This window comes from Giraffa tippelskirchi, chromosome 4, assembly GCF_054371585.1.
Source record: "Giraffa tippelskirchi isolate mGirTip1 chromosome 4, T2T-mGirTip1v1.2.pri, whole genome shotgun sequence".
In the NCBI taxonomy this organism is placed as follows: Eukaryota; Metazoa; Chordata; class Mammalia; order Artiodactyla; family Giraffidae; genus Giraffa; species Giraffa tippelskirchi.
In genome coordinates, this window is record NC_137278.1 from 198,019,713 (window position 1) to 198,034,170 (window position 14,458).

Sequence of the window (14,458 nt, forward strand, 5' to 3'; positions counted from 1 at the left end):
AAGCCCAGAGAGACATTGCAGCCAGTGTTACACCTGCTGTGATGTTTTGTCAGTATCACCCGATGACAAGGGAACAAAGGGATTTGTTGTGAATTTAGAGATTACTCGGGGCTGTAGAAACCAGCCCTTAATGTGGACAAACAAACCCTTCCAGCCTCTCTCTGCCTCCATCGGCCACAAAGGCAAAACATCCTTCTCTGCTTCACCATGGTTTGGTGGGGGGGGTGGGGGGTGGGGGAAATATAATAATAAGGTGCTGCCTCCTCCCTCTGAGATTTTTCCCACCAGAGCTACACTTTTTCAGAGAGGTCTCCTGTCCCGGAGAACCAGGCTTGTTCCTCAGAGCTGAGAACCATGTTAAGTAGGGCTTAAAACCTACAGACAAAGGCTGGGAAGCCCAGCCCCAGGAGACAGCGGCAGCAGGGCTACAAGCAGGAGGGAGGAGGGGAGGGTCTGGTCATCGTTTGCCTTTTAACTCCATCCACACGCCACGCTGACGGCTGGGTCTAATGCCATCCGGGAGTGTCTGTCTTCTAACCACCTGAGACAAACAGAATTCACCCCTCTGTCTTCAAGGCACAGAGGGGGCCCAGCAAAGAGATGTCAGTGATCAAACCATGAGCTTTCCAAGTCCTCCTCCACCCCACTCAAGTTTGCTCTGACTCCAGAACCATAAACAGTGAGGAACAGACTTTTTTTCTTTTTTTTAATTTCCAAAGATACATCAGCTGTAGAAAAACTAACACTTGCCTTAATCGAGTAACATTTTATTTCCTGGGATAAAAATTCAAGAGGATGAATTATCAGAAGTCTTCCTCCTACATAATTGAAATGCTTTTTGAAGAAAGTTACAAGAATTGTTTAAGGCGCGCAGAAAAAAGTTAGACTTGCCTTTCTTCCAGAGTATTGCCTGCCTTAGACACAAAGCACCGACACTACATCTCAGAAAAGAGAGAGGCTTACTGACACAGGAACTAGAATGGCCAGACCAGGGTCTCTGGCTGTAATGTAAGTATCGCAGGAGAACATCACAAAAACCATCTCTTCCATAAATACAACATATGTCTTGAAAATATATCCAAAATAGCTCCATCTGAACTCTGGTACAAAAATCCACTCTCCAGCCATAAAAATAATATTTCCCCTTATACACAAATATAATCATCTGTAAAGCAAATCTGGAGCACAGGGATGTGAGGAGGGGTTTTACAAAATCCCTGGAGATCTGGGCTATTTAAAGTCATTTTTGTTTGGGTTGTCCCTCTGCTGGGTGTAGGAAACTGGCTACAAAGACATCCATCTCACAGCGCTCACCATTTCAACAGCTCCTGCGTCATGGAATGTGGTAGTTTTTAAAAATAGGCGACCCTTGGGGTCATGGAAAGAAGAGGGAAAATGAGGGGATCAAGGTGGAGGGGGAGGCAGGAGGGAAGCAGTGAGAGAAGAGGGACAGACCCAGGTACCAGGGTGGGCTTGAAATACTCTGCGGTGTCAAGTCAATCCCCAGGGTCAGAAAGCCTCTGCTGTCCCCAGCCCGTGGCCAGCTGTCCTCCTGGGACCCCCTTACAAATCTGTCTCCCGGCTGGTGTCCAGGCAGAGGGCATACAGTGATCTCCGCAAATCCACATTGCTCTTGGCCTTGAGGTTACACTTCTCCAGGGAGCAACTGCCCCTTCGAGAGCCATCCGCGTTCTCCAAGGACCCCACCACCTTGCAGAGGGACCCCTTGCTCCAGCTGGCCTTTCGCTGGCCCCCACCAGCAGGTCCAGCCCCCTGGCTCTGACTGCCCTGTTCTTCCTTAAGGACTGCCTGCTCCTCGTGGTCCGTCTCCCGGTGGTAGAAGTAATTGAAGTTGGAGACAATGACCGGCACGGGCAGGGCGATGGTGAGGACCCCGGCGATGGCACACAGCGAGCCCACGATCTTGCCCCCCACGGTGACAGGCCTCATGTCCCCATAGCCCACCGTAGTCATAGTGACTACCGCCCACCAGAAGGCATCCGGGATGCTGGAGAAATGGGTCTCCTGGTTGTCGGCCTCCGCGAAGTAGACGGCGCTGGAGAAGAGGATGACTCCAATGAAGAGGAAGAAGATGAGCAGGCCCAGCTCCCGCATGGAGGCCTGCAGCGTCTTGCCCAGGATCTGCAGCCCCTTGGAGTGGCGGGACAGCTTGAAGATGCGGAACACGCGGACCAGACGGATCACTCTGAGGATGGCCAGGGACATGGCCTGCTGCCCGTTCTGGCCGCCCCCGCCCCCCGGCTGCTGCTGCTCCACCAGCTCGGTGCCCAGGGTGATGAAGTAGGGGAAGATGGCCACCACGTCGATGATGTTCATGATGTTCCGAGAGAACTCGGCCTTGCTGGGGCAGGCGAAGAAGCGCACGAGCAGCTCGAAGGTGAACCAGATGACACACGTGGTCTCCACGATGAAGAAGGGGTCAGCGAGGGTCCTGGGCAGGAGAGGCGCCACCGTGGGGCCGGAGGGGGGCGCTGCGGCCCCGCTGCCATTGGGCCCCCTGTGGGGTCCCGGGGGCTGTTGGGGGACCGGGGGATGGCGCAGCAGCTCGCGTTCATCCCGGAACTCGGGCAGCGTCTCCAAGCAGAAGGTGATGATGGAGATGAGGATGACCAGGACCGAGACGATGGCAATGGCCCGTGCGGAGCCCGAGCTCTCTGGGTACTCGAAAATCAGCCACACCTGGCGCTGGAACTCGTTGCGGGGCAGGGGCTTCTCCTCCTCTTTGATGAAGCCCTCGTCCTCCCGGAAGCGCTCCATGGCCTCGTCCCCCAGCTGGTAGAAGCGGATCTCGTCTGCGAACACGTCCAGGGAGACGTTGACCGGCCTGCGAAGCCGGCCCCCCGACTGGTAGTAGTAGAGGATGCCGTCGAAGCTGGGCCGATTGCGGTCAAAGAAGTACTCGTTCCTCAGCGGGTCGAAGTAGCGCAGGCGCTTGGCCGGGTCCCCCAGGAGCGTGTTGGGGAACTGCGCCAGGGTGCCCAGCTGCGTCTCGAAGCGCAGCCCCGAGATGTTGATGAGGACGCGCTGGTGATGGAGGGACCCCGGGCCCAGCACCTGGTCCCCCGTCACGCCCAGGGCGGGGTCGCCTTCTCCCTCCTCTTCCTCCGGAGGCCGCGGGCTAGCCTGGGGCAGCTCCTGGCGCGGTGGTGGCGCCTGCCGGCCTCCAGGGTCGGCGCCCCTCTCCGCGCCGCTGCGCCTCCTGGGCGCCGGCTGCTTGGGTCCATCGCTGAGCGCGGCCGTCGCGGGGCAGCAGAGCTGACCCGCCGTGGTCCGGGCCTCCTCTCCTCCCCTCACGGTCATGGCACCGCCGTTCTCCAGGGGCACCAGGGCGATCTCCATGGCCCGGGGGTGGGGGGCATGCTGCGCCCCTGCGGACCGGTTCCCGCGCCCCCCTCACCCCACAGGGCGCCCCGCGCCGGACTCCTCTTCCGCCGGCGGCCGGCCTCGCTGTGGGGCGGGCTGGGTGGCTGGCGCGGTCCCCTCGCTGGGTCCTGACGTCAAGAAGCCGCTGCCCTGCGCTCTGCCTGGCTCGGCTCTGGCAGCCCGTTACCAAGCAGCCAAAAGCCGCCTTCCAGCCGAGGCAACCTCCAGCCGCCTCAGGCCCGGCCTCCACCCCGCGCGGCTCCCCGCCTCCCTCCCGCCCTTCCCTCCTCCTCCTGCCTCCCCGCGGGGCACCGAGGCCGCGGGTGTCTCCCCGAGGGCTCAGCTGGGGCCCCCGGGCGAGGACGGGAGGAGCTAAGCTGGGCGCAGCCTGGGAGGGGAGGGGAGAGGATGGAGGAACAGGTTGTACCGAGAGCGCTGCAACCAACTCCCAGGGCGGCCAGATGAGAATAGTTCTGGATTTCAGTTCACCTGGGAACCCGCTGATCGCCCAGTGGACTCTCGGGAAATGAATCCTCCTGTGTTGGAGAGATGCGACTTCAGGATGAGCCGGGGTGCGTTGGAGAAGTAACGGTTCTCTCTTCTTTGGGAAAAATTACAAACAGGAGGGTGAGAGGCGGAGCTATGTGCCTTGAGAGAGAGAAAAAAAAATTATATAAATATATATATGGGCTTCCCCAGTGACTCAGAAGGTAAAGAATCTGCCTGCAAAGTAGAGACCCCTGTTCGATCCCTGGAGAAGGGAACGGCTACCCACTCCAGTATTCTAGATATATATGTATCTTCAGACGAGTGGGGAAGCCTGTCTCTTCCCATTTACCTACATATATTTGCACCAGAAGGTAGCTGCCTGAGAACTCACCTTACAGCATCTCCCTGCCCTTGCCCTTGGGAAAGCCCTGATTCCGAGGACAGACAGGGGCGGTCAGCCAGACATACCAAGCCTGGCAGCTCCCCCGGCAGGCAGCTGAGACTGGAGACTGACTGCCTGCCTTCCTATTCCTATCACACACAACTGCTGCTCTCTCCACCAGTCTCATCTGTAGGAACCAAGAACAGGGAAGGGGAGGAGGGAGAAAGACGCTGGAGAGAGAGATTCCTGCTAGTGGAAGCTAGGAGCTGGCTGCTGCAAGGAGGCTTGTGTAGGGAGATGGGGTGGGGCGCTCCAGGGGAGGGAGCCTGGGAGTCCCCAGGGTGGAGAATTCTCAGGAGTAGAATAAAAACCAATACTCACTTTGCTCTTCTGCTGTAGCAGGCCCCTTCTCGGCACTTCACAAATATTGGCTGATCTAGTCTCTCAGCAGCCCATTTTCTCGGTAATATTATTATCCCCATTTTTATACGTGAGGAAAATGAGACACGGAGAAGTTGATTAACTTGCCTGAGGTCACACAGTAGAAAGTGGCAAAGCTGGGATTTAAACCCAAGCAAGCAGAGTTTGGGCCCCTGTTCGCCCCACTCGGATCCTCTATAGAAATATGCGACCCCCTTTCCAGGATATACGGATACGAGTTCTCTCTCCCCCTCACCATCTGACTTAATGGCTTTAGTCCCTTCTGCAGGAGGCTGGAGGATGGCTAAAATGACCCCCTAAGTGCTTCTAGGTTAGGGAATCAGGCATTCTGCTCCACCCCAGCCCTGCGTGTTAGCATCTGTAGCCAAGAGAGAAATAGTCTTCAAGGCATGTCTTCAAGCCATTCCAGGCACAGCCTCCAGATATTTTTAATTTACCCTAAAATCTCTTGTGTTTTTGAATGTCTGTTTGATTGTCTATTTCTGTTTCTGTAGGTTGTTGGGGCTTTTGTATGTAATGTTATAGTCTCGTGTTTGTGTATGCATCGCACACAAAGGATTTTTTGAAAGCTTGATGCTGGGTGCATGAGTGTGGGTTGGAATAGCAGAGTGTAAACTCACAAGCTTGTGTCAAGATTGGAGGAATGTGTGTTCATGTGGTTTTGTTAAATAAACTTGAGGGTGAATATATTTGTCATAGGCAAACATTTTCATTGTGTGCAACTCTGCACGTGCGGTGGGCTGTCCTTGCAGATGTGCATGAGTGAGAAAGGGGCATGAAAGTGAAAATGAGTGTATAGAGGCATCATTGGTTATCATCAGGGCCTTGCACGCCCCTCCTCAGATCTGTGCTGTTTCTGCTCTGTCTGTTCGGGGGTTTTTTGTTTTTGTTTTTGTTTTCTTCTCTGACTCTGAAGTTGCCAGTCAAGATCAGGTCTATCCTGGGAAGCCTGGAACTGCAGAGCTGGTAGGAGATGGGCTCAAAGACTTTTGGGTCCTCTCTTGTTCATTGACCCACACATCTTATAAATAGAGAGATGCCGTGTCAGTTCACACGGGCTATCCCCAGGCTCCCTAAGGGAAAGGGTTCCCTGGACCTTGTCTTCCAGGGGCCTCAGGGAGACTGTGTCCTGAAAAATAAGAGCACCACATAAATGGTCCTAGAAGGGTACGTAAGTCAAACCTTTAATGTAGCACTTTAGTAAATCTGCTTTCCAGACATTTCTTAGCCTTCATAGGTTTCTTGTAAAATTACCTTCAGATGTCACAGTGCCTGCCATGGGGAATACAGCAGGATCGTCCTTAGAGAAAGCACTTGCTTTTTAGCTTCAAAGGATGCAGTTGGCTGACAGCCCCCAGCTGCTGTCACCTCCTGGCTCTGCCTGGCTTGCATCCTCCCGAGGAGCCCCCTGGCAATGACAGAGCCCTGCAGGGTTACAGGGACCTGGCTGGTTAGGTTTCTGCTCAGTGCAGAACTCTGCAAACCTGAAAGAGTCTTTGCTCTTTGCTCTTGAGCTCCCCTGCTGGGCCTGCCAAGACTGTAAGAAAAACATTGCCATCTGAGAGGCTTCCCTGGTGGTCCAGTGGCTAAGACTCCGCCCTCCCAATGCAGGGGGCCTCGGGCTAGAGCCCACATGCTACAGCTAAAGATCCTGCCTGTCACTACTAAGATTTGGTGCAGCTAAATAAATATTAATAAATAAATTAAATAATAAATAAATAAACAAATGCCATCTGAGACTCCCCCATCCAACCTTTCCTCCTCCTCTTTCCTTTCCCAGGTGTCAGAAGAGCATCTTGGTCTGAAGATGTCCCCTGCTGAGTTCTGCAAGTTCTCTTATCTTTCTTTCGTTGCTTCCCGATCAGCCTTCAGCTGATGTTGAAGCTGAAGCTCCAGGACTTTGACCACCTGCTGCGAAGAGCTGATTCATTGGAAAAGATCCTGATGCCAGGAAAGATTGAGGGCAGGAGGAGAAGGGGGCAACAGAGGATGAGATGGTCGGCTTCACTGACTCAATAGACATGAGTTTGAGCAAACTTTGGGAGATGGTGAAGGACAGGGAAGCCTGGCATGCTGCAGTCTAGCTATTGGGTTGAAAAAGAGTTAAACATGACTGCGTGACTAACACATATACACACACCACTGCAGGGGGCGCAGTTTCAGCCCTTGGTCAGGGAACTAAGATCCTGCATGCCTCAAAGAAAAACAAAATTGAGCCCCCACCCTGCAGGCAGGCTTAGACTCAAACAAGCTCCCCTCTGGTGCTGCCATTCCTGTCCTCAAGTCACAATTTGAGCAGCATCTCCTCTCAGACAAACCCCAAGAGGAATCTTTGAATGAATGACTTGCAACATCTACATTATTATCTCCCAGAATGAGACCTCCAGAAGTAAACAAAGGAATGATCTTCTCTCAATTCACGGGACAGCTCCCAGCAGACCACAGCGGAACTCCTAAGCTGTGCAGAACCAAGAGGAAAGAACATTATGAGAGGCAAGGCGTCAAAAAAAAAAAAAAAGGAGAACTGGGCTGGAAGAGAGAGAAAAGGGAGAAGACAGGAAGGAGAATGAATCTTAAATGCCATGTTTATTAATCCCTTCAAAAATATTCAATGCGTACCTACTATGAACAAGATGTTGTTCCAGGGCCGGGGGTATATTGATGACCAGGACAGACATCTTTCCTCTGGGCAAGGCCAGAGTCTCTGAGCATCTAATTTTATGTTGGTTGTTTAACACAATTATGAGGAGTACGGCTAGAATGTAAAGGGCAGTGAGAATAGTGGGGAGTCTGATGCCTGCCCTAGGACCCAAGGAAGCTTTCTGAGATGGTGATGAGGAAGACATACTGTTCCAGGTGGAGGGAAGTGTATGTTCCAAGATCCTGGGGTGGAGGGGTCAGGGCTGGTTAGAACTGAAAGAGGGCTTCCCTGGCAGTTCAGTGGTAAAGAGTCTGCCCGCCAATACAGGAGACACAGGTTTGAGCCCTGATCTGGGAAGATCTCACATGCCACGGAGCAACCAAGCCCGTGCAGCACAACTATTGACCCTGTGCTCTGGAGCTTGGGAGCTACAGCTGCTGAAGCCTGAGCATTCTAGAGCCCGTGCTCCACAACAAAAGAAGCCACTGCAATGAGAAGCTCGTGCACTGTAATTAGAGAGAAGCCCGATCAGCAGTGAAGACCAAGGACAGCCAAAATAAATAAATAAAATTATTTTTTTAAAAAAGAAGATGAAGAACTGAAAGAAAGTGAACATAGCTGATGCAGGGCTGGAGGGAAGTCTCTGAGACTGGGCTGGAGAAGAGGAGGAAGGCAGACCATGAAGAGCTGGTGGGGTCACGATCCCCCAGCAGGACACACGAATACTCCTTTCCTGAACACTCAGGCAATGTGTGTGTGTGTCTGTAAAGCATGTGTGCCAAGGGGCTTCCATTTTCTCTCTCCATTACTTCTTTTAGCCTCTTTGCCCCCTCTGTTCTCATTGGAATATATATTTATCTCTATGTGTGTCTATATTTATTTATTTTTGTATGTATATATCTATCTATCCCATATATAAATATATATACCACACCATTTATCTTTCTGTAGATAGAGATCATAGGTAGGAAGGTATTAATAGATAGGTAGGCTTCCGTGGTGGCTCAGACGGTAAAGAGTCTGCCTGCAATGCAGGAGACCTGGGTTCGATCCCTGGGTGGGGAAGATCCACTGGAGAAGGGAATGGCAACCCACTCCAGGATTCTTGTCCGGAGAATTACATGGACAGAGGAGGCTGGCAGGCTATATGGTCCATTAAGTTGCAAAGAACAGGACACGACTGAGTGACTAACACTTTCACTTTCAGATAATAGAGATAGAGATAGCTTGAAATCAAGGACCAAACTCAGCTCTGATTTGCCTTCCAACAGCAAATGTGGTACGTTTGCTATATTGTGAATTTCAACTAGTAAGTGTTGAACGTAATCAAACCAAGAGAAAGGAATTCGACGCTGGAGTAGCGAGGAAGGGGAAACTGTGGGCTAGGAATTGAAAGAGGATTTCTGAGATAGGCCAGACACTCCAGGTGGTTGTGGAGATGGAACCTAAGCCGACAGTGGGTGGTCAAATATGGGAAGTCCTGAATTAAATCTGCTTTGGCCTTTCATTCAGGTTCTCGATTTCTCCACTATCTGTTACTACACAAATGGCCTTCACTCTGTGGGTTAAAACAAGTTTGTGGCTAGAAGCAATTTAACATTTTGGACCGGGAGCTTTCATTCCTAAATTAGGCGCGTGTTTGAGACCTAAAGGCAGTGTAGCTCTGCTTATTATATAAGAATGGACCAAAACTACATGGAGATCTCCTGGACTTCTATCCAGGTCAAGGGGAAAATCCTCTTCCATTAGACAAAATTTAAAGGGGCAGGAGGGGGCAAAAATAAAATTCTGTCCTAATTAAGTCAGGAGTCTTTCCTATCAAATATAGGTTTTTGCCCCTCTACCTTGGAGGAGGGCTTCCTCAGTGGCTCGGTGGTAAAGAAACTGCCTGCGATGCAGGAGCTACAGGAGACACAGGTTTGATCTCTGGGTCAGGAAGATCCCCTTGAGGAGGGCATGGCAACCCACTCCAGTATTCTTGTCTGGAGAATCCCATGGACAGAGAAGCCTGGTGGGCTACAGTCCATGGGGTCGCAAAGAGTCGGACACGACTGAAGCCACTTAGCAACAACAACAACAACAACCTTGGATGAAGTTATAGGCATGAAAACCCTATCAGAAATGCGATGAGAGTTTCCAGTGAAGGGACTGGACAGACACACCCTACAAGCCAGCCAGAGTGCTCCCCATCAGCCAGGGCTCAGCTCAGCCTCTGCCCCTTCCGGCCAAGGGGAAGAGAGCTCTGCTGTGGGGACCTCATCTCTAAAGCAGCCCTAGGCACTCTGGCAGGGCTTCTCCAGCACATCCCCGGGCACTGCGGAGAGATCTCCAATTTCTTTTTTAATTAATTTATTATTTTTGACTGTGCTGGGTCTTCGTTGCTGCAAGGGCTTTTCTCTAGTTGTGGCCAGCATGCGCTACGCTTCACGGCAGCGGGCTTCTCCTTGCCATGGCTTCTCTTGTTGGGGAGCAAAGGCTCTGGGGCACAAGGGCTTCATTAATTGAGGCCCCCAGGCTCTAGAGCAGAGGCTCAGTGGATGTGGCACACTGACATAGTTGCTCTGCAGCATGTGGAATCTTCCCGGACCAGGGATCAAACTCATGTTTCCTGCATTGGCAGGCAGATTCTTTATCACCGAGCCACCAGGGAAACCTCTGCCCAAGACTCATTAGTCAGCATCCTTCTAAGGAAACACCAAGGTGTCCCGAGTCTGGGGAGAGGGCTCAGGACTTCTTAGACTGGGCCAGGGAGAATCAAACAGAAGGAAACATGGTTGAAATAAACCAAAATAACTTCTTGAAAAGTTAGGAGGAAAATGAGACTAGTAAGTCTTGGATAGACTGGGCCTTACTGCTGAATGTTACGAAGTATTAATATATGATCCCGTGGTCGTTACTATTAAATAATAGGCCTCAGGATATGTAAGCATGCAGTAATGAATAATAAGAGTATTAATCAGCAAAGCCCTCTCTCACCTAATCCTCTCTCCCAGATGCAAACCCCTCGCAGATCTAGGGTGAAAAACATCTTAATGAGAGGAGCAGCTGTTCTCCCCCTCCCCCCACCCCACCCACTCCTTTCTCACTTACCCCTCAATCCAACACCTTGGGGAGGAAATTCTGGAAATGGCGTTTCTTTCCTGTTTGATTGAGCAGCCAAGGCAGAGTCAGGCAAAACACAAGTGCAAAACAAGTGAGTTTGTGTTTGTGGGGGTGTTCAGAGGGGGGAGGATGTCTTTGCTGCTTTAAGAGATGAAAGCAGGAGGCCAGGCTGAGGGTTAGAGGAAAGGAGAGATTACACTGAAATTGACCTAGATCCTGAGCAAAACCACAGAGTCTGTTACAGTGGTTTCCTGTTCAGAGAGATTAAAAGGAGAGACATTCACAAATCAAGGTTCTCATCTGGAGAGTGGCTTTTTCTCTCCCTCCCTCCCTCCTGCCCTAATATAATCCAGGAATAAATTCATTAATGGGTCCCGGGCTTTTCAGAGGCCAAACGGAGAAAGGAAAGTGACCCAGATGGACTAGGGCTCCGAGGTTCAAAGGAAGACTAGCCCTGGTGAGTGAGGGTGTCCGCTCCCTCTGGCTGGAGGGTTAAGAATGCATTAGTGAAAGTCGCTCAGTAGTGTCCAACTCTTTGCAACCTGTGGGCCATACAGTCCATGGGATTCTCCAGGCCAGAATACGGGAGTGGGTAGCCTTTCCCTTCTCCAGGGGATCTTTCCAACCCAGGGATCGAACCCAGGTTTCCCGCATTGGAGGCGGATTCTTCACCAGCTGAGCCACAGGGGAAGCCAGGGGTGCACTGGGACTCTATCTCAGTCTCTCTTTTTCTAACGTCCATCTTTTCTTCCTCAACCCATCTCACTGTGGCATTCACTGACATAACAAGAAAGCCCTCTAACTTTGAAACTGTGAAACAGGAGCTTCATAGATTGTTAAGGTTAGAGCCATTTGAATTTGGTTCTTCCCTTTCTCAGTAATGACTGCAACTCTGATTTCTCTGCTTAGGCATCCAGATCAAGGAAGGCATTCTTTGAGTATTTTATATTTCATGGCTTGTTGAGCTAGATTATGGCCCGCAAGGTGTGAAGATATATTTATGAGTTTAGGTTATATATCCAGGTATAGGAAAAGAGCACTTTATTTTTAAAGTGCTAAGCAAATGTAAAACAGTTTTACTCTTATATAAGAACTATCTCTTCTAAGTCTGGGAAGAAAACATGTGGTCACTACACGATTCATGCAGAGCAAACAGTCCCCATTTTTCTCAATGTCTCTCTCAAAATAAATCCTCTTTATTCTAATTTGATTAAAAGATGCTTTGGTCATGGAACAGGATTAGGGCTCAGCCACAGTTTCAATGTGACTAGACCTGGAGGTAGGGGCTGAGGTGGGGTGGCTTCCAGGGGCTTGCTACTCAAAGTGTGGTCCATGGACCAGCAGAGACCAGAAGATCTGGAGGCTCATTAGAAATATAATGTCCAAGCCCCTTCTAGACCTACTGGATCAGAATTCTTGGAGATGAACCCCAAGAATCTGTATTTTGACAAGCTCTCCAGGTGATTCTGATGTAACCAAAGCTTAAGAACCACTGTCCTGGAGAATGAGCCTCCTTAGGAGTCTGGCCCTTTTACTGGATGCTGTGGGGCACGAGGAATTCAGGGGCTGGGAGCTACATTCTGCAGGATAGGAGCTCAGATCCTGGCTGAGGTAGGTCTTGTCTGAGGGCTGGCAACACCTCCTATTCAACATGACAGTCAACCTCTCTAAGGCTCAGCTTCTCCATCTGTCCAATAAAGACACTAATAGAACCTTGTTGTTGCCTAGTAGCTCAGTTGTGTCTGACTCTGTGACCCAATGTCGCAAGGCTCCTCTGTCTACGGGATTTTTCCCAGGCAAGAATAATGGAGTGGGTTATCATTGCCTTCTCCAGGGGATTTTCTCCATCCAGGGATCGAATCTGTGTCTCCTGCACTGGCAGGCAGATTCTTTACCACTGAGCTACCAGGGAAGCCTTACCTTCATATTAAATGCCTGAAGAATCATAAGCAGTCAATAGCTATTAGTATTGTTTCTATTTGACTCTTTGTGACCCCCATGGACTGCAGCATTCCAGGCTCCTTTGTCCTCCGCTATCTCCTGGAGTTTGCTCAAATTCATGTCCGTTGATTTGGTGATGCTATCTAACCATCTCATCCTCTGTTGCGCATTTCTCCTCCTGCCCTCAATCTTTCCCAGCATCAGGATCTTTTCCAGTGAGTTGGCTCTTTGCATCAGATGGCCAAATATTGGAGTTTCAGCTTCAGCATCAGTCCTTACAATGAGTATTCAGGCTTGACTCTCTGCAGCAGGGGGAAAAAAAAGAAAAAAACCTCGAGAGGTCAATAGGGTTAAGTCATCATTTTTCAGATCCAGACTTGCTCTGAAGACTGAGTCATTCCATAAGCATCTCAGTCTCCCTGTCTGTGGAGTACAGTTTATCATGTTTTCTTCTTCTTAGCAACTGTCTCTCTATTCCTGAAAGTCCCCAACTCTAGGTGAAAGATTTGTAAATCTCAAGCCTAGTCTCATTAATCGGTGCCACATTTCAAGAAGCTAGAGGCAGCATGGTGTCTCACACACAGCAATCATTTCTTTCTCTGGTAAAGACAGTAATCTGGGGAATGGCAATTATCTCAGCAGAACCACCAACCTTGCAGTGTGACATTATCAACTGTCGGAAATTACACAGTGTTCATCAGCTTCTATTTTAATGTCTGTTGTCTTCTAGTTCCCCTTCCCCAGACCAATGCTGAAACCCCCACCCTCCTAGCTTCTTCCTTTTTTTTTTTTGATTAATCTTGGGAAATAGTTATCTTATTTTTAGCAGGCTGATGCCGCTGGGTAGGAATATGATATTGAGGGGTCATAATAAGGACTTTCACATTTTCTGATGGCACTCAGCCACCACCCATCAGATTCTTCAGCTCAGCTTCAAGCCTTTGTCTCTGCCAAGAGAGAAATGGCTGGCAAAGTCCCCATGGTGTTTTACCTCTTGAACTGCATGGCTCACCTCAGCTCCCTAGGGTTATTCTACTACACTGGGTAATACTGAAAACCAACGACCAAGTTGTAAAGGCTGTTCTCCTGGAGCTCAGGAACAAGATGCAGTGTGTATGCCTGTGTTTTGGTGGAGGAAGTTTACTGCTAACACTGTCTCCAGGCAATATAATAAGCATGACATTGGAAAGCAGAAAAACAAGACTTTGAATCGCACTCTGCATATCTGACTATTAGCTACATGGCTTGGGAAAGTGAGTTACCCTACACCTTTTTTTTTAATCTGTAAAATGGAAAATACAACTTGGGGTTCATAGGTGTAATGGGGCTCACATAAAATAGCAAATGTTCTATGATACATAGAATGGATAAACAACAAATTCCTGCTGTATAGCACAGGCTTTCAAGGTGGCACTAGTGGTAAAGAACCCACCTGCCAATGCAAGAGATGTAAGAGATGTGGGTTTGATCCCTGGGTCTGGAAGCTCCCCTGGAGAATGAAATGGCAATCTACTCCAGTATTCTTGCCTGGGAAATCCCATGGACAGAGGAGCCTGGTGGGCTATAGTCCATAGCATTACAAAGACTCGGACATGACTGAAGTGACTTAGCACCCATGTATACCACAGGGAAATATATTCAATATCCCGTGATAAACCATAATGGAAGAGAATATGAAAAAGAATGTGTGTGTATATATATAAATATATATAAAACTGATTTTGTTTGCTGTACAGCAGAAATAACATGACATTGTGAATCAACTGTACTTCACTACTTGGGCACTCACCTTGGACTATTACCTGGGAGACAAATAAGCTTCATTGTTCTTTGATTCACTGCACTTTGCCTCTTTTTCTTAGAGAAGCTTAGCTTACTCCATAAAACTACTACAAAAATTACTTTACAAGATGCTCTATTGTATTTCACCAAGATATGCTGAATAATAAAAAAAAGTTCGACTTCAATAAAGTGATTTTTTAAAATAGCAAATTGCATTAAGCTGGTGTCTATTATATAGTCATAGTTCACATTTCTTGAGTTCTTATTATGTGGCTTGAACTATGCCTTTTACATAC

General features: G+C 49.6%; 1 protein-coding gene across 6 annotated transcripts; it reads right to left on the reverse strand.

Annotated features, from left to right (window-relative positions):
* Window positions 1-751: 751 nt before the first annotated feature.
* KCNA5 (potassium voltage-gated channel subfamily A member 5) lies at window positions 752-10,552 on the reverse strand. 6 transcript variants are annotated; one of them, XM_081587486.1, is made up of 4 exons: window positions 10,428-10,523; window positions 6,450-6,637; window positions 4,637-4,783; window positions 752-4,032 (listed from the first exon to the last, which is right to left on the reverse strand). In XM_081587486.1, exon 4 carries the CDS (start codon window positions 3,358-3,360, stop codon window positions 1,564-1,566), a length of 1,797 nt encoding a protein of 598 aa, XP_081443612.1. In that variant the 5' UTR covers window positions 3,361-4,032; window positions 4,637-4,783; window positions 6,450-6,637; window positions 10,428-10,523; the 3' UTR covers window positions 752-1,563. The 6 variants fall into 6 exon arrangements, with proteins under 6 accessions (XP_081443612.1, XP_081443614.1, XP_081443615.1 ...); XM_081587488.1 differs by lacking the exon at window positions 4,637-4,783 and having other exon boundaries at window positions 752-3,920; window positions 10,428-10,546; XM_081587489.1 differs by lacking the exons at window positions 4,637-4,783; window positions 6,450-6,637 and having other exon boundaries at window positions 10,428-10,552.
* Between the last annotated feature and the right edge of the window lie 3,906 nt (window positions 10,553-14,458).